The sequence below is a fragment of the Neomonachus schauinslandi genome, chromosome 6 (assembly GCF_002201575.2).
Source record: "Neomonachus schauinslandi chromosome 6, ASM220157v2, whole genome shotgun sequence".
Taxonomy (NCBI): Eukaryota; Metazoa; Chordata; class Mammalia; order Carnivora; family Phocidae; genus Neomonachus; species Neomonachus schauinslandi.
The window spans coordinates 24,573,387-24,599,245 of NC_058408.1; the positions used below are offsets into that span (position 1 = coordinate 24,573,387).

At 51.3% G+C, this 25,859-nt stretch overlaps 1 protein-coding gene across 1 annotated transcript; it reads left to right on the forward strand.

Moving 5' to 3' along the window:
• Positions 1–138: 138 nt before the first annotated feature.
• SLC26A9 (solute carrier family 26 member 9) lies at positions 139–19,229 on the forward strand. The gene is made up of 20 exons (XM_021686624.2): positions 139–314; positions 2,878–3,017; positions 3,138–3,248; positions 3,891–4,066; positions 5,787–5,951; positions 6,728–6,880; positions 7,185–7,267; positions 8,022–8,169; positions 8,469–8,582; positions 8,791–8,868; positions 9,430–9,525; positions 11,583–11,689; positions 12,304–12,373; positions 12,507–12,599; positions 12,732–12,845; positions 13,460–13,741; positions 14,806–14,860; positions 15,979–16,124; positions 17,802–17,873; positions 19,068–19,229. Exons 1-20 carry the CDS (start codon positions 190–192, stop codon positions 19,113–19,115), a joined length of 2,376 nt encoding a protein of 791 aa, XP_021542299.1. The 5' UTR covers positions 139–189; the 3' UTR covers positions 19,116–19,229.
• The last annotated feature ends 6,630 nt before the right edge of the window (positions 19,230–25,859 follow it).

The following is a 25,859-nucleotide window of genomic DNA, read 5'->3' on the forward strand; positions in this document are numbered from 1 at the left end:
AGGCCACCAAAAGAAGTGAGTCTGGTGGAAAGACCTGAAAGCGGGAAGGGAGGCACCTGGCTGGGTGGGGGCGGGGAAAACCAGAATAAAACCCTGCTGTGGCCAGAGCTAGAGAGACCTGGCGCTGGTGAGGGATGCCCTTCATCTTCCCCTCCTCTGCCTCTCCCAAAGCTTGCCAATGCCCCAGACATGAGCCAGCCCAGGCCCCGCTACGTGGTAGACAGACCCGCATACTCTCTCACCCTCTTTGATGATGAGTTTGAGAAGAAGGACCGGACATACCCACTGGGAGAGAAACTCCGCAATGCCTTCAGGTAACATGGCCCAGAGCCCAGACACCTCTTTCCTCTGCTCCCCACAAAAATCTTGTCTGCACCGGGGTATGGCTCCTTGCTGGTATGGCTCAGACGGGGCTTGGGGAAGCCCTGGGGAGGGGAGGTTCAGAGCCCTGATTTTAAGATCCTACAACCGGGTGGGAGTGTCAGAGCCCTTCCTTTAAAGTCCTGTTCCCTCCTGATCGAGAAAAATCTGAAGCCACCACCACTCTGTGTCCTTTGTCCTCTTTCCCTCCTAGATGTTCCTTCCTTCTCCTGATCCAGAGAATGCCCAAAGGCAGCCCCTAACTTCCTGGGCTTTCCTAAAGGGTACCTACCAGGATATGGTCCTGCCAGACCCCCGGGGCTCTTTCCATTCTCAGATCTCTGGGACTGTGCTGGTGGGTAGCAGAACCTCACCTCCAACGAGGGGGCTTCATGAGATGATCTCTGCTCATCCTGCAGAAACCCGAGGCTGTGAGCTTCACCTTCCCCCTTCCTATACTCCTGACAGACCTTGCTCAGTCCTGGCTGTGGGCTGGCTTACTCTTCCTCACGCCTCTGGGGAAACAGCTGATTCAGTTACCTGGATTGAGGTCACTGGCAATGGCTGAAGTGGCAATGCAGGTGGAACTGGTTTAGGCTGGGGGGAATCACCCATTTGAGTCTTCCCTACAAACCCTGGTCCAACCCTGCTTCTCCTGGGAGGCTCCATTTCTGCCAGGCTACAGCCAAAGCCTTGGGGGTTCAGTGTCCCGGCACCATACCCACCGCTGTGCTCCTCGGACAGGTGGGCTCTGCCAGCCTTAGCTCCCAAACTAAGCTGGGAAGTTTGGGTTGTTTCTGTGCTGGAGGGCTGAGGGTATCTGCTGTTGGCCGAAAAGATTATAGGTTAAAACTCTAAAGTGATGGAGGGAACGAACAATTCCCACGAGGCTGGTGTTGAGCCTTAAACAGTGCTGCCGGACACCCAGAAGGTTCTCCAATAAGTATTTGTTCAATGAATGAATGAATGAATGGCTAGAAAACTAATCCCTCTGTCCACTTCCCTCTTGGCCTCTGAAGCCTCTGTGTAGGTGTTTGGCATCTGTTTCCAGTCCTTCTCTTGGGCTTCAGATTGCCTTGCCCGACATACAGCAGGCTTGCCAGTTAGGCCCGGCAGGTATGAGCCCTCGGGGGAGTTGCGTGTCGTCCCCCAGTCAGCTGTCTATTTGTGAGTCCAGTTTTCCCTGCCACAAATGAACCTGAGCAAGTTCCTGCAGGGCTGGTTCTCCCTTAGGACAAATCTTAAGAGATGTTTTAAGCTATTTGCCACCAGTCCAATACCCTGTCCACCATCCCAAGGATGGGAGAGGCACCCATCTGCCCCCGGAGGATGTTGATGGTGATGCCCTTCCCAGAGTGGTGGTTGGGACAGAAAATCTGTCCAGGCTCTACGCAGGGCGCAAAGCATTATCTGTGTTGATTTCAGTCTTGGGTGCCATCCAGGGGACTCAGGATCAGGGAAACTATTGTTGAACAACAGCCAAGAGCAGGAATTGGTGCTGGGAAGGAAAGGAGGCCTAATCAGAGCAGGCCAGTGAGTCACCAAATGGGCCCCGAGTATCTGAGTTCCCTCAACTGGGAGAAGAAAAGCAAATGCCTCCCACCCCTTCCAGTCATCAATCCACGAGCTGTCACCATTGCGTCCGTAGGCCCTTGTTCCTCCCACTCCTGAGTTTCTATGAAAAGTCCTCCAGGTGTTCAACAAAGAGGGAAAGAATCAACTTTCCCCACCCTGCAACGACAAACGAACAGCTCCCCCATTCTTTCCGCCCCCCGGTGAATTAGCAGTAGGAAGAACGCTAGCACTGGAGTCAGCACACACGAAGGACAGGGGGTCTGCCGAGGCATACCCTGCAGGGACGAGGGAGCCTTCTTTGGGGGGCAATGCTAACAAAGATGGCGGCAGCCCCTACTCTGACTGAGTTTCAATACCAGCCCACGCTTTCACTCATTCATGCATTCATTTACACAACAAATATTTACTCAGCACCCCAATACAATGTACAAGGTATACTAGATGAACAAGAGAGCCAGACTTTGGGCCATGGTGGGGTTTGCTGTCCAGTGAGAGCAAAAGATGAAAAGCAAGTAATTTCAACCCACTGTGTACACCAAGATGCAGGAGCCCAGACCTGGGTGCCCTGGCCTGTGTTCCGTCAGACTGGAGACAGACCATCTGAGATAGGGGCTGGATCCCGCAGCTCGGAAGGCTAAGTGGCCACAAATCCATGCCTTTACACCAAGTCTTGTGGACGTCCCCGATGAGCAGCCAGCTCCAGAAGATGCCCAGCTAAAGCCCAGGGCATGTGGATGGCGCTCTAAAGAAAGCCCCTGCATTTTCTTCTCGGTGTCCCCAGCATATTGCATGGTGTGGGTGCTCACTGAATTCTGAATGAATTCCGAATGAATGAGTGAGTGAATGAATGAATGACCAGGAACGGGATCTTAAAAGCCCTCCCCAACTCGGAGTGTCCAAATCACGCCATGCCGACTGGAAGCCTGACCTCTTCCCCTCCAGATGCTCCTCGGCCAAGATCAAAGCTGTGGTGTTTGGGCTGCTCCCCGTGCTCTCCTGGCTCCCCAAGTACAAGGTCAAAGACTACATCATCCCCGACCTGCTGGGCGGACTCAGTGGGGGATCCATCCAGGTCCCACAAGGTGAGGGGTCGGTGCCCTAGGTAGGCTTGACCTGCTGCTCCCCCTCCTCTTCTCCCGGTCCCCCATGGCCTCCATAACCCAGCCATGCCCCTGAGCCTGCAATCTCTTTTTCCTTTGTAGGCATGGCGTTTGCTCTGCTGGCCAACCTTCCTGCCGTCAACGGCCTCTACTCCTCCTTCTTCCCCCTCCTCACCTACTTCTTCCTGGGGGGTATACACCAGATGGTGCCAGGTAAGGCCTCACCCCTCCCAGCAGGCAAGGTGGCCTGGACCCCAAGGACAGGTGGCGTGGCAGAGGGGCTTCGGGTGTTTTCCATCCGCATCCTCCTAGAGTAGGTGCCGTTGGTCCCGAAGGGACTGTCACTGTGAGCGTCAGTCTCAGGTCCCCTGTGGCCTTAGAGAAACCACATAGCTGCCGTGAACTCGGTTAGCGCTCCCTGTTCTGTCTCCCTCCCTGGAATGTGGGGAGGACTCGGTAGAACAGGATATACTATGTGCCCTAAAGTGCCGAACAGACGTGAGAAACTACCAAGTCACTCTCAGGCTGGTCCCGGCAGGGACACTTGGAGCTCTCTGGTGCTAAGTGACATGGAGAGAAGGCGCCTGGTCACAAGGCCTATTTCTGGGTCAGGCACTGCTTGCGTTTCCAAGCTCATTTCTTCATACGCCCAGCGAAATACTAACAGCCGAGGTGAAAGCACCTTGAAAGTATAGGTCCTGGTGACGTGTGAGCGGTTGTTGTTTTGCTGGAGAGGAACGTTGGAGGTGTGGGGACCCGTCCCTCTGGGGGCAGGGAAGCTCTCCTGGGCCCCTTTCTGTTGTCCAGGGATGCGGTCCAAACCTCTGACTCTTGCCGGCTGGGGGGGCACTGCAGGTACCTTTGCGGTTATCAGCATCCTGGTGGGTAACATCTGTCTGCAGCTGGCCCCAGAGTCGAAATTCTGGGTCTTCAACAATGCCACCAACAAGAGTTACGTGGACACGGCGGCCATGGAGGCCGAGAGGCTGCACGTGTCAGCAACGCTGGCCTGCCTGACTGCCATCATCCAGGTGAGGAGACGGCCACGTCCCTGCCGAGGGCCCAGCCTCAGGAGAGCATCTTTCCGTCCTGCCCCTGCCTCCAAACCCCAGTTTTGACACTAAAGCTGATTCAGGGCTCTACCTCCTCCCACTTCCCCATTCCGGGGCCACAAAAGACCTCGAAAAATTGGTGTCTCTCCTCACCCACCTCCAGTAGGTGCGTAAGACCAGCATCTGCACCTGGCAAAATTGCCCTGAGTCCCAGACTGTCTGGAAGGCTCACGCTCTCTCTCCACCACCCTCTCCAATGCCCATCCCTCTGCCAGCATGGTCCTCCTATTTCTCTGACATCCCTTATTTATCCCCCACCGGCCTCCTCTGCGCCAAGTCACAGGCTCACCTGCACCACATCGATTGCACTAACTGCAAAGGCCTCTGCTGGGGTTGGGGGGGAGGGTTATTTTTTGTTTTAAGATATTATTTATTTAAGAAATAGAGAGAGAGCACGAGCAGGGGAAGGAGCAGAGGGAGAGGGAGAAGCAGACTCCCCACTGAGCAGGGAGCCTGACACGGGGCTCGATCCCAGGACCCTGAGTTCAGGACCAGAGCCGAAGGCAGACGCTTCATGACTGAGCCACCCAGGCGCCCCTCTGCTAGGTTTTATGAAGGGAAACACTGCGTGGTGGAACACAAAAGCAGGAAGCAACCTCAGAAGACACCTTTAATTCGTCCATTCATTCAGTTAATGTTTCTGGTTGCTTTGCTGAGCCAGGAGCTGGGCCTTAGGAGAAAGATAAGCAGAGAAGAGGCCCGGTTCCCCAGGAGCTCCCAGCCCAGCAGAGGAAGTAGCCATGTCAACAGATAAACTTGTAGGCCATGAGATAAGCCGCATAATAGAGCTATGTTCAAATGGCAGAGAGTCAGGGAAGGCCTCGCCTCAGAGAGGAGGTGACATTTGACCTGCATCTTAAAGGATGAGTAGAGGTTGGCCAGGAACCAAATGAATGAGGCACAGAAGGACAGTCCAGGCAGAGGGAATGCACCCCAAAGTGTGAGGCCTGAGAGTATGAACTGACCAGGGAATGACAAGGCAAGAAGTTTGGCGTTGGACAGCAGGAGGCTTTTGGGGGATGGGCCAGAGGGAAACGTAGGCAGAGGCTAGACTATGAAGGCTGAGGTCTGTCCCCTACGCAGCACCTTTGGGTCGGATTAGCAGTTTATAAGGATCATTCAGGCCATAGAGAAGAGAGGTGGGAGGTGGATTAGAAGAATCAAAGCAGGGGGCCTGTCAGGAAACTGCAGAGGCCCGGGCAAGACTCACGAGGGCCTAGACCAGGGTGGTGGCCACAGAGAGGGTCCCCTCCCCCCATGGGGCAAACTTACGGAACATTTGGCCAGGGGCGTTAAAGGGCTTGGCGGTAGGCTGGATGTGCGGGTGAAGGAGGATGACCCCCAAGTTTTTGGTTAGCCCACTGGGTGGATGGTGGTGTCATCTACTGAGAGAGGAAACACTGGGGGAGGACCCGGCTTATTTCTCAGATAAGAAAACTGAGGCCAGAGAGAGGAAGAGACAAAGAAGCCCACGCCCCAGAGCAGACTCGGGGTCGGCTGGCACAGTAGAGGGCCAGTCACAAAGGGCTCATTTCCCTGGGGCTGCTGCATGGAGTTCCAGCCTGGGCTTGGGTCTGGCAGGTGTGGGCACCACTGACCCTTCTCGGTCGTCCCCCCTCCCCCACCTCTCTCGTCTCAGATGGGCCTGGGCTTCGTGCAGTTCGGCTTTGTGGCCATCTACCTCTCCGAGTCCTTCATCCGGGGCTTCATGACAGCAGCCGGCCTGCAGATCCTGATCTCGGTGCTCAAGTACATCTTTGGACTGACCATCCCTTCCTACGCAGGCCCGGGGTCCATTGTTTTCGTGAGTCTAGGAGCACACCCCTGCAGATGGGGAGGGGCTCAAGCAGGCACAGAGCCGGGGTTACTGTTTGAAGAAGTTGTGAGCTCCTCCTTACAAGATGTTCGCAAGCAAGGGCTGGTTGACCCATGGTTCAGAGAGGATTTTCAGGGGGTTCCCACTTTGGGAGGGAGGGCGAAACACATGACTTTGAGGGCTCACTGAGGTTCTCTATGGTTAATCCCTGCTGAAAAGGAGCTGTGCACTCTCCATCAGTTCCCCAGTGTAGTGCCTCAACCCCTCCTTGCCTGGGAAGTCCTTCCTTATGTCTATCTCCAACCCTCCTTCTTCTTTTTTTTTTTTTTTAAAGATTTTTATTTATTTATTTGAGAGAGAGCACATGAGAGGGGGGAGGGTCAGAGGGAGAAGCAGACTCCCTGCCGAGCAGGGAGCCCGATGCGGGACTCGATCCAGGGACTCCAGGATCATGACCTGAGCCGAAGGCAGTCGCTCAACCAACTGAGCCACCCAGGCGCCCTCCAACCCTCCTTCTTGAGCTTGAATTCTTTCTAGAGAAAGAGGAAGAGAATCAGCATTCCCATCCCGGCATGAGCTCCCAGCATGCCCTTTGGGAGAGGGAAGTGGGAGATGGGGTGCTGTGGGTGACCAGGGTCTGAATTCGGCTTTGGTGTGCCTCCATTTGAATTGATGACATCCTTCCACGGGGTTAGACACCCAAGGGTGGGGATAGTATGGGAAGAAGAGGTGGGAGCCCATGAGCATGATGCTCTCTCCACCAGACCTTCATTGACATTTGCAAAAACCTCCCCCACACCAACATCGCCTCGCTCATCTTCGCCCTCATCAGTGGCGTCTTCCTCGTGCTGGTGAAGGAACTCAATGCTCGTTACATGCACAGGATCCGCTTCCCCATCCCTACGGAGATGATTGTGGTAAGGACCCTGCCCTGGGCTGGGGTGTTGGGGGCCAGGCTGGAGAGGCCATGAGAAATGGGATTCAGCTCCAGCCAAAGCCAAGGGAGCCCCTACCCACTTTTACCTCCCCCTCCACTGGCAGCCAGTAGAATAGGGGGTTGGGTGAATCCATTCCATCCCTCTGTACATGGCTCCCACTCTTCCTGCTTCTTGGGTTGTTCCCCTTCGAGGAGGCAGGGGAATGGGATTTGGGGTCCCCAGAGAAGAGGGAGGCTTGGAAGAGACCCCTGCCAATCCCCATTCTCCATTTTGGGGCTTACAGGTGGTGGTGGCAACAGCTATCTCTGGGGGCTGTAAGATGCCCCAAAAGTATCACATGCAGATCGTGGGAGAGATCCAACATGGGTGAGTCTGGGTGGTCAAGAAGCCTGCCCACCCCCTACCAACACCCCTCCATGAAGGCCTGGGCTCAGAGACCCAGATGAGATGACCTCTATGAAAGAGGATTGTAGACTCTGGGACACCGACCGAATGGGAATGGTTTCTGTTACTTTATTACGGAAGAGAGCCATACAATCAGCCAATGCTAGATGTGTTATGAACAGTGAATCTTAACTACCACACACACACCCCAAAAGTCTCATTTACTGGATGCTGCTAAAGCAAAGCCTCTCTGATCAGCCCTTTGCCGGCTCTTTGCCGGCTCTAATGCGTTGGCTCTTTTCCTCCATGTGGAAAGGAAACTATTAGCATCAAAACAACACATATGGAGCATCCACTCTATGCCAGGCACCACGCTGGGCCCTGGGAGGGGAAGGGCGGTGTTTGTGCCACAGGGCAGGAGTGGAGGGTGGAGGGGGAGAGGGCAGGGAGTGGTGGTGGCTGTGGATCTGTGGACAGATGAGCATAGAGTCCAGAACCTGGGCGTGAACACACGGGGCCCCCACCCCTTACTGGCTCTGGGACCTCGGACGAGTGAGGTTCTACGTCTTGGTTTCTGCTTTGTCGATGGGAGTAACGGTGGCTGCCCCACGGCGTCATACTGAGGACGTAGACCTGGCACATGGTGGGGCCTTGCTGGTCCCTGCGGGTTGAGGAAGGACTCGCCCTCCCTCTTCTCACACGTCTGGGCCCTGCCTCCTCTCTGGCTCCCTGGCAGGTTCCCCAGTCCTGTGTTGCCTGTGGTTTCCCAGTGGAAGGACATGATGGGCACTGCCTTCTCACTGGCCATCGTGGGCTACGTCATCAACCTGGCCATGGGCCGGACGCTGGCCAGCAAGCACGGCTATGACGTGGATTCTAACCAGGTAGGTCCAGCCACTGCCAGCAAGGCCCAGCAGGACAGGCCGGGTCCCACAGGTGTACCGTGGCTCTCTGGGCTGCAGTGAGGAAGGTGCCTGCCGGTGAGGAGGAGGGGCTCTGACCATGGGAGGCTGACTTTGCTTGGTCGGGAGTGTCTGGCTTTTCTAGCAGCAGGGTCATTCTCAAGTCCGAGGCCCAAGATCAAGCTTGCATGGATGACTACGTTTGGTCTATACCCGCCGCCCACCCCCCGTCCACTCCCCTGCCGCCGCCCCAGCCTCCGATCCTGCCCCTGTCCTCACAGGAGATGATCGCCCTGGGCTGCAGCAACTTCTTTGGCTCCTTCTTTAAAATCCACGTCATTTGCTGTGCTCTCTCTGTCACTCTGGCTGTGGATGGAGCTGGAGGAAAATCCCAGGTGAGCGTTGCACCAGGGGAGTGGGGCGAAGAGGGGAGAGGGGAAGGAAACAGTTGCCCCAGAGAAGCCAGGGCCCCTGCAAGCCAGGCCAGCTGCTTCTCCAAACTTCCTCTTCCCTCATCGGTCTCTACACCACCAAAGGCATCTGTTGGAAATAAGAGCGAGAATGTCACACCTATGCCCTGTTCCCAACCCTTTCTCGGAACAGGTGGCAAGCCTGTGTGTGTCCCTGGTCGTGATGATCACCATGCTGGTCCTGGGGTCCTATCTGTACCCTCTCCCCAAGGTAAGAGCGCAGTGGGAAAGCGGAGCCCAGCAGGAGACTCCAGTACAAGCAATCCCCAAGTGTTGCGTAACCCTCTACAAAGTGCCCACGTGGTCACACTTTGTCCTAATCACATCCTGTGAAGTCGAAAACACAGGTTCTACTTTCCTCATTTTACAGGTGAGGGAAACTGGGGCTGAGAAAGTCTAAGTGATCTGTGGTGGTACAGCTCACAAGTGCAGGGCTGGTCGCCAACTGCAGCCTTCCGACCTAAGGGTCAATCCCCCCATCAGCGTTTACAAGTGCTTAGGAGTGTCTGACTAGGAAGGCCCTGGACACCAGGTGGTTTGGAGATGAGGGAAGAGGGGAGGGGTGGGGTGGGGAAGAGCCAGGATGGGCCACACGGCCTAGCGCCTGCACTCTCCAGTGCTAAGATGGAGTGCGGAGATTTGGGGGCTCTGCCAGCAGAGATGTTCTGAAACTGCAGCTCTGTCCTGCTGGACACCAGGGACAGGGGTGCATAGGACGGGGAAGAAGAAGGGGACACCTCAGGTGAGAAAGAACAACGTTCTGCTTCCCCAGTCTGTGCTAGGAGCACTGATAGCCGTCAACCTCAAGAACTCCCTCAAGCAGCTCGCTGACCCCTACTACCTGTGGAAGAAGAGCAAGCTGGACTGTGTAGGTATTGGGTGGCCTCTGGGTATCCCTCCAGGCCCCTGGCCCCCTCCTCCAACCCCGTGGCCCTATCAGCTCTTTCTGTCAGTGATCCCTCTGCTCTGCTCCTCCCTCATTGAAGAACAAGCTATTAAGAGCCCAGGTTTTGGAGTGAGACATCCTATGTCCGCATCCTAACTCAATGGCTCACTGGCTCTATGGCTTGGCCCTAAACCAGCAAGTCCCTAAGCAAGTCCCTTAACTTCTCTGAGCCTTGGCTTTCTCATCTGAGAAATGGGTATCTTATACTCTCTACCCACCCACCAGGGTTGTTTATGAGGAAGACGAGATAATACAAGTAAAGAGCATGTTGTCTGAATTGTGTCCTGGGTTCAGTAAAACTTATCTATGATTATTTTTATGATCTGTAGTTCCAAAAAAAGCAAAAAGGAATAGTTTTTAAAAACAACAATAACAAAAACTCTAGAACCTAAAGCCAGTATACCAGGATCTTGAGTAAATTGCCAGATTTCTAGGGAGTGCTATTTCCTCCTCTCTAATGGGGATGACAGTCATGGCTTCATCACCCACTGGTTATGAGGATTAAATGAGATCACATGGGAAAGCACCCTGCAGCCATGCAACGCTCAGCAAACATGACTGATTGTTATGATTAGTCACTGTCCCAGCACATCTCACGGTGTGGACAATAGTATTAAGGCTACCAGGTACTGACAGCTCTGACAATGATCCCCATTTAAGCTCCACCATAACTTATGAGAGAGGATTTACTGACCTCCTTTCAAGATTATGAAACCAAGAGGTGCCTGGCTGGCTCAGTCAGAAGAGCATGCAACTCTTGATCTCCGGGTCGTGAGTTCAAGCCCCATGTTGGGTGTAGAGATTACTTAGATACATTAAACTTAAAAAAAAAAAAAAAGGGGCGCCTGGGTGGCTCAGATGGTTAAGCGTCTGCCTTCGGCTCAGGTCGTGGTCCCGGGGTCCTGGGATCGAGTCCCGCATCGGGCTCCCTGCTCCTTGGGAGCCTGCTTCTCCCTCTGCCTCTCTCTCTCTCTCTGTCTCTCATGAATAAATAAATAAAATCTTAAAAAAAAAAAAAAGGATAATGAAACCAAGGCTCAGAGAGGTTACGTAACTTGTCAAAGGCCACAGGGTTAGTAAGTGGTAGAGTCGGGACTGGAACCCAAATCTTAGACGGCAAACTTCTGCGTGGTACTGTCTCCTGGGGTTACCTGCATGGTACCCGAGGAAGATCCTTAAAGCCAGAGAAGTGAGCAGTCCATCTGGGGTCCCCCAGTGAGTGATGAGGATAGGGGGAAATAATGTTCCAATTCCCACCCCAAAGATCTGCTTTTATCCCACCATGACAATAGTCCCTGATATTTACATTGTGCTTTGGGCTCCCATCTGAACCTCACAGTTCTCTATAGGATGTGGGCAAAATTGTTTCCTTTAGAGGGATTTGGGAGACTGTAAAGGACAATCAAGGGGGCAACCATCCAAACTGCATCCAATCCTGCCCTCCACCCACAAAACCAGACCCCAGGCCATCAGGCTGGGAAGACCACTGAGCATGTGTTGGGCATACACAGAGAAGATGGAGAAAGGGAGCTCATGTTTGTTGAGTGACCACTGGGTGCCCATCACTAGGCTAGGACCCTTAGGTGCCTTTGCTCTTTAATCCTTTCATGAAACAGGTATCATTACTCCCCTTTTGTGGATCAGGCAACTTGGCTCACATCACTAGTAAGTGGGAGAATGAAACTTTGGACCCAGGTGTATCTGACCCACATGCTCTCAGCGTATGCCATGCTGCCTCCCTGTGTGTGGGCTGGGGTTGTCTACTAAAAACCAAGCAAGCTTGCTCGCCACACTCAACCTAGGGGAAATGTGCAAGCATACCCAGAGCACCAATACATAAGATAATGCAAAAATGCCATGAAAAGTGGAGGGCGGGTCTGAGGTTGCACAAACAGAGAATGACCTTGGCTATTCCAGGAAGACCTCCCAAAAGAGGCAGCCTTCTCCCCAGGCCTGCTCTGACATCTCTCTCCTCACAGTGCGTCTGGGTGGTGAGCTTCCTCTCCTCCTTCTTCCTGAGCCTGCCATATGGGGTGGCTGTGGGCGTCGCCTTCTCCGCCCTGGTTGTGGTCTTCCAGACTCAGTTGTAAGTACAGCGTCCCCCGCCTCAAAGGCACAGCAGTGGGGCCCCCGCGCCCAGGCTGGGCCGACTGACCACCATATCCTGAAATCCCCAGAGGAAGCCCTAATGGGCTCAGAGGGCTGGGGGCCCACCAAAGTAGGAGAACAGGAGGGTAAGACCCTGAGTCTGTCCAAAGGCATTGCCAGTCCCTGGACCAAATGAGACCCTCCCCTGAGGCCAGAGGACAGATGCCGTGTCCTTCCTATAAAAAGGTTAAGAGGTTCAGGCCAGGGCAGGAAGGATGCTCTAGATGAGGGAAGCCCTGTCTTTTCTTCTTGAGAACTCAAAACCAAGAACCAGGGCCACCTAAGCTTGTCACCTTGCATACCCCACCTCTTCTCTGTGCTGAGCCCCAGGCTGGGAGCTATGTCAAGGGCCCGCCTGTCATCCTTCTAGTCATAGCCCAGCCACAGGCCACCAGGAATGTGTCTCCAGTGCAGAAAGACCAACACAACATGCCGGGGGAAGAGGAAGGGACCCATCCCACCCTGCTTCTGCCCCATCTCCCATCCCAGCATCCTTCCAGGCCCATTGACTATTAGCATGTTCTTATTTTTTTCTTTTCCCTTTTCACCCAGTCGAAATGGCTACACTTTGGCCCAGGTCATGGACACTGACATTTATGTTAATCCCAAGACCTATAGTAGGGTAAGTAATCCAAACCTACGACCTCCCTCTTTTGCTCTGCCCCCCCCCCAACACACACAAATAAAGGAGAGTTAAAAAAAAAAAAAGCCAATAAAGACATTTCTGCAACCTGAGCTCAGTCTCCCTGTCCTAGGTCCAGGAAATTGAGGGGGTTAAGATTGTCACTTACTGCTCCCCTCTCTACTTTGCCAACTCGGAGATCTTCAGGCAAAAGGTCATTGCCAAGGTAAGGTTCAGAACCCTGGTGACCAGAAGGGCTGAACAGAGCGTAACCAGAAGATGGGAGAAAGGGGGCTGGGAGGCAGGCCACCTCCAAAGAGGGTGGAGGTCCAAACTGCTATTGTTTCTCTCCCTGCAGACGGGTGTGGACCCCCAGAAAGTACTGCTGGCCAAGCAAAAATACCTCAGGAAGCAGGAGAAGGGGAGGCTGATGCCCACACAGCAGAGGAAGTCTCTGTTTATGAAAACCAAGGTGAACTGGCGCTAGGAACAGCCTACCCTCTCAGATCCTGCCCCCTGGGGCCCCACCTCCCAGCACCCTTTGAGACAAAGACATAAGGTCTCTGGGCAGTCTTCTCCTTAGGTGAGGGGACGCCAGCTCCTGGGGGTAACCATGGAGCTCCCATGGCCCCTCCTCATTTTCTGGCTAAGATAGAATATAGCCCATAGACTTATGAACAACCCCAAATGGTGAGCAGCAGTGAATTTGCTGGGGTGCCCACCCAGCTTTGATGTGGGGGTGGGAGTTCTGGGGAGAAGCAAGCAGGCACGGACACATGTAAAAAGGAGCACAATTGTTTCCCAAAACACTTTCTCCCACAGCAGAGTGGGCCAAGGCTTCTGTGCCTCTCCTGGATGGGTCCTCCAACTTTGTCTGGTTGGTGGGAGACTGAGCATGCAGGCCCTGCCTGAGGAAAGGGCGTTGGGAGATGCCTCCCCTGTGGGGTTCTGGGGGCTTGTATTCACCACCTCTATGTTCTTGACGTTATTGACCCCCACCTGCACATTCCTTGCCCCTGCCTCAACTATAGCAAAGTCTGATTCAGTTTGGTGATTCCCTGCAAACCGCACCGCCCCCCACCCCAGACTGTGTCCCTGCAGGAACTCCAGCAGGACTTTGAGAATGCCTCCCCAACTGACCCCAACAACAACCAGACTCCTGCTAACGGCGCCAGTGTCTCCTACATCACCTTCAGCCCTGACAGCTCCCCAGAGGCCCACTGCGAGCCACCAGCCTCCGCTGAGACCCCCAGTGAGCCCAGTGACATGCTGGCCAGCGTCCCACCCTTTGTCACCTTCCACACCATCATCCTCGATATGAGTGGGGTCAGCTTTGTGGACTTGATGGGCATCAAAGCCCTGGGCAAGGTGAGGCCCCAGGTAGAGGGGGTGCCGGCTGCCCTCCACCCCAACACCCTCACCCCTGTTCTCCCACACTCCCTTTCTCTGGAGCCCTCACTTTGACAAGCTGAGAGAGGAAGCTCAAAAGGGAGCTTTCCCCCAGACATGATCAGGATAGGCTGCTCTCTGCCCAGGCCCAGACGAGCCCACGACGATGAGTGGCTGGAAAGGAATACCAGAGGGATATTCGCTGTCCCACCTGCCTTAGCACCCCTCTCTAGCAGAGGCCATCCCAAATTCCTTCTCAGGCCACCAGGAACCCACCCCAGGGTCCTCTGAGTAGAGTCCAGCTTGGCCCTGGTTCACGGTCTGCTGTTCCTTCCCACCCTCACCCAGACACTCCAGCATCAGTCAATTCCTGTCAACTGAGAAGAAAAGAAGACATAATATTAGTGCCCCACATTCTCAGGCCAAATCGGCAGTCCATGGGACAACTTGAATAAAGGTATCCATCCATCTGATACCTTTTCAGCAACGCTTCCGATGGTAGGGAATCAACAAGCCTCAGAGCTGGCTCAGAAAGGCAGTCCAGGAAAACCCAAGGTGTACAGAGAGCATGTAGGCTGAGTATCATACACAGGACATCAGCCAGGTGCCCAGAAGGCTGCATCCCCGGCCGTGGGCTCAGCCTGCTTCCCTAGCCTGGACCCGGAGTCCAGGGAGGTCTCCATCCTCCCCTGCAGCTTCTGCCTGAAGCCACAAAGTCGGGAAAGAGGTGGAATCTGGAAATCTAAGCTATTGAGAGAAAAGATCTGACCCCATAAGAAGGGGGCACGGTGTCTTTAAGTGCCCGCCTCATTGGCAAAGCCCCATTTCTGTCCTGCTTTCCAGAAAAGCCGGCAGCCAACACTCCAGGGAGAAGCAGTGTGCTTTGCTGCTATTTTTATCTTTGGCTGCCAGGACTCTTGGGGTTGCTTACTTGTTTGGCTTCCCCTCTGAAGTGCGTTTTGTGAATCACTTTTGAGACCCACTCAGAACATTCCTTTCCTTTTGTCTCCCTATCCCAATACCCTTCCCCCCAACACTTCTAGCTGAGCTCCACCTACGGGAAGATCGGTGTGAAGGTCTTCTTGGTGAACATCCACGGTGAGAGAAGGAGGACATTTAGAGGAGCCCAAGGTTGGGGGTGGGTTGGGGAGGGGAGGAGCACCCAAGTAATTCCCCCCAACTACTACCTGCTCATAAGTGCTTCGAGCACAAGTCAGAAGAGACTGTGGCCAGATTGTGTAAATACCCTAGGGGTCTCAATAACAGAGTGAGGGGGGAGCGGGGGCATGGAGCCTAAAAAGGACAGCAGGGATTCTAATTTGCCCCACTACTAATTTGCCTGTATCCTTGGCCAAGTCACTTCATGTCTAGGGATCAATTTCCACTTACGTTAAATTAGGGGGTTGATTGAATGAATTGGGGGATCTTCTCTAAGCTTGCAAGCCCATGAATGAGCATCAAGCACACTCACACACACTGTAGCTATCTGGGGAGCACAGAGGCACACAGTTTTATACACACACAATCTCCAAAGGGTGCATGTCCACAGGGCAGAAGACTTTCACATCATCGGTGCGGATGCTGAGTGCAGGGACGGGGACCCACGGCAAGCACACACAGACATATAACAGGTTGTGAGAGGGCACATGCACCCCACTTCTGCAGAGAACCAGAGCCCTGCTGGGGGCCAGCCAACTTCAGAGTTAGCCTGAGCAGGACCCAAGCTCTGTGGAACCTGCTCAGAGGGAGAATCTGCAATGGCAGTTAGCGTCAGTGGACTCGTCCCTCCCTGGACAGTCCTCAGGAACTCATCTCTAGCATCTGGTAAAGTAAGGGCTCTGCCACACATTGGAGGCTGCGGGAAAGGTCTAGAGAAACAAGAGGAAGAACGAACCATCCAGGGGTAGAATTGGCAGCAGCCTCCTCGTGCACGTTTTCAGCCTTTCCCTCTCAATCCCCACAAAGTACCGACTCCCTGAATCAAACTGCTTCCTTCTGCCTGGGTGAAGGTTCAGCATCCTCAAGCTCACGTTGCCCTCTGCTGTCCAGAATTGATATTGCAAGGCCAATGCCTTGGCCTGGCCTTTGGATGCCCCAAAGAGCACCACGCTCTGTCCTCTCTCTCCTTCCTTCCCTTCCCTCTCATCATCCTTCCTCCACCCCCAGCTCCAGACCACATGGCTGTTATCTTGCTGAAAGCTTTTTCCTCCTTCCAGCCCAGGTGTACAACGACATCAGCCATGGCGGTGTCTTTGAAGATGGGTGTCTAGAGCGCAACCATGTCTTTCCCAGCATACATGATGCTGTCCTCTTTGCCCAGGCAAATGCCAGAGAGGTGGCCCCAGGACGTGACTTCCAAGGGGTAAGGTCCTGGCACGTTGGGAATCCAAGGCCCTGGGGCACTGAAATGGCAGGACCAGGGGCATGAGAAAGAACCCAGGGGAAGTTTTGGGTTCCAACACCAAGTCTATCCTTCCACTTTTCTGAAACCGCCATTACAGAGTTCCTTATCTGTAGAACGAGCACCCTAAATTAACATCACCTACCTCACAGCGTTTTTCTTTTGCTTCCGTTTTAAGACTGATAATTATGCCTCTTATGTCGCTTGAAAGCACTTTGTATACTGTAATATCTTTTATTAATATTAATTTCCAGGTCCACAAACACTCAAAGCGTATTAGAGTATGCCCAGTATTCTGGCATTGTTTACCTGCCCTCCTCCTTCACTCATTCTAGAAGAGGCTTTGAGCAAAGGGAGGGGAGTAAGCCTGCCCGTTTGGTTTTTTTTAAAGATTTATTTATTTATTTGAGAGAGCGAGAATGAGAGAGAGTACATGAGAGGGGGGAGGGTCAGAGGGAGAAGCAGGCTCCCCGCTGAGCAGGGAGCCCGATGCGGGACTCGATCCCGGGACTCCAGGATCATGACCTGAGCCGAAGGCAGTTGCTCAACCAACTGAGCCACCCAGGCGCCCAAGCCTGCCCGTTTTAATATAGCGGAGCTTAGAGATTTCAGACTGGTGATGGATGAAGAGTCTGGATCCAAGTTTTGTCTCAGTTACTTGACATTTAATTTGCTAGCTCACTAAGTGGTGTGCAAATGAGCTACAAATCACACTGTTTAGGACTCCAGAAAGCTGGGGAGGCAGAAAAACTCCACCCCACTGACTGGGGTCCCTGCCTGGGCCTCTCCAGCCACCTCCTCCCCACCGCCACTCCCAGGATCCCTCTCAGCTCAGCAGCCCCTGCCCTTGACCTCCCAGGACTCTGTGCCCCAGACCTCCTTATATAGAAAACCTCCCCTGCCCTGGGTCATAAGAAAGGCTTTTCTGGCTGGAGCAACCATTTGCTCTTTGCTGTAAGAGACTGATGAAGGTAAAGCCATCTGTTCTAAGTGCTAAAAGACTGCCCAGGAAAACACAAGGCCCCTCCACACTTAGAGCAACTGTGCAGGAACAACAGGCTTTCTGGCCTCACAAGCCTTGTCCACAGAGCAAAAAGAGGGAGATTCTAGAAGAATCCTCACCATTTGTTATTGCACAAATGATGCCCAGTTACTATGGTTATATATCTAAAATAATTTATGTTATAGAATATATTTATATTTACATATTACAAAATATATTCATATATATAAATTAAACACACACTCACACACCCCTTTTTGATGGCATGGTGAGGTAGAAAGCCCCGCAAATTGAGTTTGATTATCCTCCTTTTACAGATGAGGAAACAGATTCCCAGAGAAGGGAAATGGACTCCCCATGGTCAGGAAGCCAGCCAATTGTCCTTGTCGGCTAGGCCAACCTCCCCTGCCTCAAAGGTGTCCACAGAGGAGGGTAGCCCCAGATGCACCCCTCTGCTCTAAGGGGGAAGGCCACCCAATGCTACATTTTGTGAGGTAGATGAGGGAGGGCAGGGAAGAAGCAAGAGGGTGACTCATGTGGCAGAAAACATGGTGCCCACCTGGAGGCTGACATTTGCACCAGACTGTGTCATTCACTCATGGAGCTCATCCTGCACCTGTTTTCCCCCCTTCCAGGCTCCAGTGGACCCAGAGGTGTCCTTATACGATTTGGAAGAGGACAGCCGCAGCTACTGGGACTTGGAGCACGTGAGCTGACGGGCGGGGGGCATGGGGGGTATGGGGCCAGGAGCAGGAAGGAGACCCTCCCAAACCCAAGGTGTTCACGGGGCTCTCTCACGGCCAAGCCAGAGCCGTCACCTTGAAGGCCACAACATTTCTCTCTCATCTCTCTTGTAATAACAGATCCTACTGCTCATTCCCTGAGAGGCATCACATGGGGAAGGGAGAGACACTGGATGAGGTTCTTGAGAACTGACATCTATTCTTAACTGTGCGCCGCATCCACACATGATCTTGGACGGACACATAACACACGGGGCCCCAGTTTCTATCACTGTAAAGTAGGGGAGGTGTGGGTGATAGCCGGCCCTGTCCGCCTCCCAGGCTCCGTGGGGGATTCACGTGTTCCTTCATGAATTCAACAGACGTGAGGACTGCTTGCCTGGCACAGTTCCAGGGTGGGCATACAGCGGTGAGGCCCCTGCCCTCAGGAAACTTACATTCCGGGAGGGTCAGATGAATTCGAAGAGTACAAATGTTATCGCCCACAGACAGATGCCCTATCCCCACAGGGCCCTGTCATCCTGACAGGGAAACTAGCAACCACCCCACTGCCCTGAGTTACAGGAAACCCAGATGACTAGCTGGAGAGGAGTCTGGCTTAGGGCCTGGGAATCACATCTCACTCTGTACCTCTTCGCATTCCTTTTGGGCTCGAGTTCCATGTCCTCCGGACAGGGTCTCTGGGAGGGCTGATGGCATGTGGGAGACACTAGGAAAGAGCCAGGGCTACACAGATTTGGCAGGCTGATTACTGTGCTCCTGTGGAATCTCCAGCACATTCCAAAGACCTTGGCTAGGCCCCCAAATAGCTTATCAGAGCAAGAAAGGACTTTACAGCTTGTCTGATCTCCCCACTCATGTCAGCTAATAAAGACAGTGAAGCTGAAAAGGAGGAGGGACATGTGGAGGTCACAGAGCCTTCCAGAGGTGATTCTAGGGAGATTCCAAGCATCTTCTCTTGTTGCCTCCATACCAGTTCGCCTCTTAGGCTGAGCCCGCCTCTCCCCTGTTCACGTACACATTCACACTCACACACACTTACTCATGAAGCTCTCTCTGACCAGGGCCTCGTAGGGTCACCTCATGGTTGCAGCCCCCGTGAACTCGACACGTCTAACGCTCTCCCTTCCCCTCCCCTGTCCTTCCATGGCCTTACAGGAAATGTTTGGGAGTATGTTTCACACAGAGACCCTGACTGCCCTGTGAGGGCCCAGCCAGCCCCCACGCTGCCTCCAGAGCACGTGCCATCCCGGACTCCGAAGAAGAATGAGCCTGGGGCCATGAGGAGTGGCGGGTAGAGGAGAGCACGTCCACCAGGACCGCAGCTCCTCCCTCCCCTCCCCCTCATCCTCCTGTCTCCTTCCTCGGCCTCCCTCCTGGCATCTCTAGAGCCAGCCGATCTCAGCAGCAAGGAGAACCACCTCTTCAGCCCCCTGCTGATGCTCAGGGCCCTGGCCAGAATGAGAAAGCCTACTGCTTACCCCACCGCACCCACCCATGCCCTGCCCAAGGCAGCCGATGGGACCCCCGCCCCCCCCCGACCCCCCCACCGACTGCTGCCTTTAAGAGTGAGCCAAGAACAGAAGGGGAAATTATGCCCCTGCTGACCTAGTGTGCAAAGGCCCTTGGGCCTGAACAGCTTGGTGTCAGATGGTGTCAAGCTATCACAGGACACGGGGATGAACTTGCTTAGGACTCGATGGCTTGCCCCCTCCAGCTGCCCCAACTCTGTCCCTGGCGGCTGTGCACTCCTGGGACCACGTGTTCCCGACACCCCAGGAATTTAGTCTTGATGACTGTGCCTCCTTCCTCCTCATCTCAAGGCTGCTGGGAGCTCCACGGCTATTCAGCACTTCAGACTCTAGCCTGGGGGGTGGCCAGGACCCTCGGGGGCCACCAGAGCTACCTCCCCAGGGGCAGCCCCCCAACGCAGCAGCCTCTGAAATGTGATCTCTCCCCCCTGCCTTCAGGGGCTGCTCCCTTCCACTTGAGACCCAGAGGGGAATCCAAAAAGGACAGGGTGGGTAGCTACCAGAATCCTCTGGCAACCTAGTAACAGATGCCAGTTATTCTGCATAAAAGCTTTTGGGAATCCTTTCTTGTACTAGAGACTTGGGAGGTGGGGTGTCCTAGGGGTAACCAAGGGCCAGCTAGTGGGACCTGAGCCCTGACGGTCCCCTTGACTTCAGAAATGCGCCCCCTGCCCCTGCCCTTAGGAAGTTGGCTTTGTGCTTTTTCACTTGGCAAAGAGCCAGTGATTTTAACTCTCCCTTATCAGCTTGGGGCCTGGATCCTTTGGCCAGGCAGGGGAGGAAGCCCCCCAAGGGCCAGTGGCATCCCCCAAGTGGGTGCAGAACGTGGCAAAGGGCTGATCCAGATTGGGTCATCCTCCATGGGCTTCCTTAACAAACTCAGGACCTGAAGTCATCTTCTTCTAGGACAGATGAAAAGAGGGGTATGGTCTTCATGGATGTGAGGGGTTAATAGAGGAATCCTACTGTTGACTTGAAAATAAATAGATGGCATATGCAAGTATTTGGGGAAATTTCCATGAAGTGCACAGAAAACCTTTCGGTCTTCCCCCACTGCTTCTCCCAAAGCTCCTTCAACTCAATGACCCTGCCCAACAGGTTGGGCTGGCCCAGCCTGAAAAAAAAAAGCCCCCATTCCTAGATTCCTAACTTCAGCCTGACCCGCGTTGTGTCTGTATGTTGAGTGAGCCGGTCAGCTAGCAAGTCTTCTTAGAGTTAAAGGAGAGGGTGCTGGCAAAGAGCCAACAGATTCTTGGCCTAGAAGCATTGCTTCTCTGTGATTTCATTATGCCATCTGGCTGCCAATGGAACTCAAAACTTGGAAGGCGAAAGACAATGTTATCTGGGATTCACCGTGCCCAGCACCCGAAGTGCCAAATTCCAGGAGGACAAGAACTTTAGCCAATGACAACTCATCCTCCCCTACTCCACCTCCTTCAAAGTCCAACTCAGGCCCAGGAGGTAGGGGAAGGTCACAGAGCCTCAAGACATCCCAAGCAGAGGAGTCCTTTGAACCAAGCGTTCAGACGGTGGAGGTAAAATTGGAAACACATGGGGTAGAAGGAGACATTGAAGAAAACTTCACTGCTGGAAGACTTTGAAAAGAACATAAGCAAAGTCAGACAGACCACTCTCTGGACATGGCTGAGGCAGGAAAGGAGAGCAAGATAGTGAAATAATCCAGAATTTCAATACTTTTGAATGTTCTTCGTGATACTGACCTATGACAATGGGATCCCTGGGGAAGCCCGGGACTCGCAATGTTTGTGTAATTTATTTAATTTAAACAGCATTCTCCTTTTGTTCATTTTGGTAATAAAGTGGTTTTGAAATCTGAACAAATGCATGTGTTTGGGTGGTTTTACAGCAAGGCAAAGCAAGTCACCTCCAGAATAAGCTGGCCTTGCTTTGCACTGTCCTAGAGGGAAACAAGGAGCTAAGAGCCATCCAGCAATACAGTGGAAGATTTCAGGATACTTCTCTCACTGTTGATAAATCATATGGATAAAAGAAAATAGTATGGTATGAAAGAGTTAAACAACAAAGTAAACAATCTTGATCCGGTGGACGTGTGTTAAATTGTGCACACAATTAAAATTTGTACTTCCTAAGTACACATAAAATACTTACAGAAGTTGATCACATTCTAGGCTCTAAATCATTCTCCACCAACTTTAAGGAATAGGCATTCTCCACAGCAATGACCACAATGCATTGAAACTAAAAATCAGTTACAAAAAGATAACTTGCACCAAAAAAGATGACTTCAGAATTTTTGTAAAAAAACACTTCTAAATAACTCAGAGTCAAAAAAGAGATCATACGGAAAATTGAAAACATTTAGACTTAAACAGGAATGCAAATACTATGTATCAAAACTGTGCAGGGGCGCCTGGGTGGCTCAGTCGTTAGGCGTCTGCATTCGGCTCAGGTCGTGGTCCTGGGGTCCTGGGATCGAGCCCCGCATCGGGCTCCCTGCTCAGCGGGAAGCCTGCTTCTCCCTTTCCCACTCCCCCCTGCTTGTGTTCCGTCTCTCGCTGTGTCTCTCTCTGTCAAATAAATAAATAAAATCTTTAAAAAAAAAAAAAAACTGTGCAGGGAGGGGCACCTGGCTGGCTCAGTCAGTTAAGCCGCCTTCAGCTCAGGTCATGATCCCAGAGATCAGAGTCCCACATCATGCTCCTTACTCAGCAGGGAGCCTGCTTCTCCCTCTGCCTGCCACTCCCCTTGCTTGTGCTCTCTCTCCCTCCCTCCCTCTCTCTGACAAATAAATAAATAAAATCTTAATAAAACAAAACAAACCTGCAGGGAGGGACATCTGGCTGGCTCAGTCAGTAGAGCATGCAACTCTTGATCTCCTGGTTGTGGGTTCGAGCCTCACATTGGGTGCAGAGATTACTTAAAAATAAAATCTTCTGGGACGCCTGGGTGGCTCAGTCATTAAGTGTCTGCCTTCAGCTCAGGTCAGGATCTCAGGGTCCTGGGATCGAGCCCCACATCGGGCTCCCTGCTCAGAGAGCCTGCTTCTCCCTCTCCCTCTGCTTGCCGCTCTGCCTACTTGTGCTCTCTCTCTGTCCAATGAACAAATAAAAAATTAAAAAAAAAAAATCTCCAAAAACAGAAAAGAAAAAATTTGAAAATTAATGAACCAGATGTTTGACCATGGTAGTTAGAAAAAGAAAACAAACTCAAAGAAAGCAAAGGAAAAAAAGATAGTAATGATAGCATAGCTAACATTTACTGAACCGTTACTATAAGTTATACACTCTTCCAACTGCTCTACCCGTATTAACTCAATTAATCCTCCCAATAACGCTAAGGGGTACAGACTATTATAATCCCCATTTCATGGATGAGGAAACTGAGACTCAGAAAGGGATTTTTTTTTTTTAAGATTTTATTTATTTATTTGAGAGAGAGATCCAGCACAAGCTCGGGGTGGAGGGCTCAGAGACAGAGGGAGAAGCAGGCTCCCTGCTCAGCACGGAGCCCGACGACAAGGTGCTCCATCCTAGGACCTGGAGACCAGGACCTGAGCTGAAGGCACACACTTAACTGACTGAGCCACCCAGGCACCCACAGAAAGGTTTTAAGTAAGTTTCCCACTCAACACAACTCCATGAACATGAAGGAGATTAAGATTTCAACCCAAGGGGTGCCTGGGTGGCTCAGTCGTTAAGCGTCTGGCTTCAGCTCAGGTCATGATCCCAGGGTCCTGGGATTGAGCCCCACATCCAGCCCTGCATCGGGCTCCCTGGTCAGCAGGAAGCCTGCTTCTCCCTCTCCCACTCCCCCTGCTTGTGTTCCCTCTCCCGCTGTCAAATAAATAAATAAAATCTTGAAAAATAAAAAAAAAGATTTCAACCCAAGCAATCTGGCTCCAGAGCTTACGCTCTTAACTACTACAAAATTGTAAACTTAAGCGAAATGAATACATTGCTAATAAAATATAATTTACCAAAATAGAATAAAAAAACAGTAGAAAATCTGAAAGTCCTATAGCCATTAAATAAAACAGAGAAAACACCAGGCTCAGATTACTTTATTTTTTAGAATTGTTAGAAAAATATATTATGTTTCTGGTCCAGTTTTATATATATATTTCAGAGAATGCCAAAAAAAAAAAAAAAAGGAAGGAAAGTCACTCCTTTAATAGTTTAAATTTAGTAGAAATAAGTCTCTCTCTCTCTCTCTCTCTCTCTCTCTGTAAAAGTAATCCAAAGGTAGACAGGCCAGAGCTGGGATAGTCATGAGGCTCTCCAAGGACTTGGGCTACTTCCAGCTCAGCTCTCTGCCCTCCCTTAGTGTAGAATTCACCATCATGGTCCAACAGGGTTGCTAGAGCTATAGCCCTCATGTCTGATCGTGGAGGGAGGGATTTAAGAAGAGTGTGTCCATAAAAACACCTCCTTGAGTCACATGCAACACTTTGGCTTACCTTCCATTCTCCAAATGTAGTCACATGGCAAAACCCAGCTGCCAGAGGCTGGGAAATGTGGTCTTGCAGCTGAATATCCATATGCTGAGCTAAAACTCAGGATTCTTGCTACTTAGAAAGAAGGGAAATGGATACTGGGGTCAGCTAGAAATCTCTACCATTTTGTCTAATGAGATTTCTGAGGCTACTATACACTTGATACCGAATCCAAAAAAGGACATTATTAAAAAGAAAAACTACAGGCCAAAATCAATTTCATAAACAGAATTGCAAAAATCCTAAAGGAAAATCCAGCAGTGGGTTTATCTAAGTAATGGTTTTTCCCAGATGGATTAAGAACTTTACTGTAAAAGTTTAAACATTTTAAAAGATAACATATTGAAATATATTTATGACCTTGAACTAGAGACTTAATAAATAATAAACAAAAAGTATTAATGATTTTTTAAAAGTGATAAATTCACCTACATGAAAATTAAGACTTTAGTTCTGCAAAAGACCATAATGTGAAAATATATGACACAAATGGATAGAAATATTTGCAACATAAGTATAACTGACAAAATATTAGTATTTAATACACAGAAACTCCTAAAAGCCAATAAGACAAACGATTCAAAATAAAAATAGGCAACAGACAGAGATAGTAATTTTACTGAGAAAACAAGCATATCAAATAAGCATATGAGAAGATGCTTAAAGTCCTTACTAAACTGGAAGTACAAATTAATACCACAATGAGATATCATTTTCCAGCCACTACATGGGCAAAATTAAGACATCTGAAATGCCAAGCGCTGGTCAGAATATGCAGAATATGAAGCAACAGGAACTCATATACTAAGCACAGCTTACTGAAGGGAGTATAAACTAGTTCAATCGCTTTGGAAAATAATTTAGCATTATCCTATAAAGCTGAACATTCACGTATACTACAACCCAACATTTCCACTTATAGATATAAACCTCAGAGACTCTCTCTCCCCTGTGGCTTAGGACACATGTACAATAAGTACTTATGTATTTGAGAATGGATGCAGCATCATGCATAGTGAATGTGAATAGACTGCAGTTAGATATAACAGTCTGGACGAATCCCACAAACTCCTGCTAGAGTGAAAAAAGCAAAGACTATGAAAAGCATGCTGTCACTTTTATAAAAGCAAGCAAAGCCAAACTCTCTCTCTCTCTTTCTCTCTCTTTCTCATAATCATATATGTGGTAGAATGATTTAAAGCACACTCAGACACGCACCATTTCAGGTAGTGGTTACCTAGAGCAGGGAATGGAAAATAGAGGCACCAGGATACACATACACCTTTAACATTATTGATCTTTGCAGAGGTGGTCATGTTATTTGCTTTACACATTCACTGTATATATTGAGTATCAAATGCTACATGGTAAGAGAATTTAAAGAATATTCAAATTCAGGGAAGTGTTTTTAATATAAGCTAAAGGAATGAAACAAAATATAGAACTTTGTATATAGTATGCATCTGTTTCATTTTAAAACAGACACATTGGAAACACCTAAATTGAAGAGATTTTGGGCAGCGTCTCTATGTAGTTGAGTGTTAGAAGTGTAGAGAGAGCATGGGGGTTGGAAGCATACAGGAAAAAAAGGTGTTTTTAAACTCATTTGTGCTCTACTGAAAAGAGATTATATTAAACCAAATAAATATATTCTTTCTCCCTCTTTCTTTGTCCTCTGAAATAACTGCAGTGGATGTCCTTACTTAGTCATCCAAACCCCACCCCCCTCCGCCCTGTTTGATTTAATTGACGCCCTCCTTTGAGCAGTCTTTCCATTTCAATCAGGGAAACAAAGCTACATCTTCCAGGGCGCCTGGGTGGCTCAGTTGGTTAAGCGACTGCCTTCGGCTCAGGTCATGATCCTGGAGTCCCTGGATCGAGTCCCGCATTGGGCTCCCTGCTCGGCAGGGAGTCTGCTTCTCCCTCTGACCCTCCTCCCTCTCA

Coding starts and splice junctions, on each gene's coding strand:
- SLC26A9 (XM_021686624.2), top strand. CDS start 190: ATGAGCCAGCCCAGGCCCCGCTACGTGGTAGACAGACCCGCATACTCT. Junction 8,869..9,429: donor ATCTGTACCCTCTCCCCAAG/GTAAGAGCGCAG, acceptor CTGCTTCCCCAG/TCTGTGCTAGGAGCACTGAT. Junction 9,526..11,582: donor AGAAGAGCAAGCTGGACTGT/GTAGGTATTGGG, acceptor CTCTCCTCACAG/TGCGTCTGGGTGGTGAGCTT.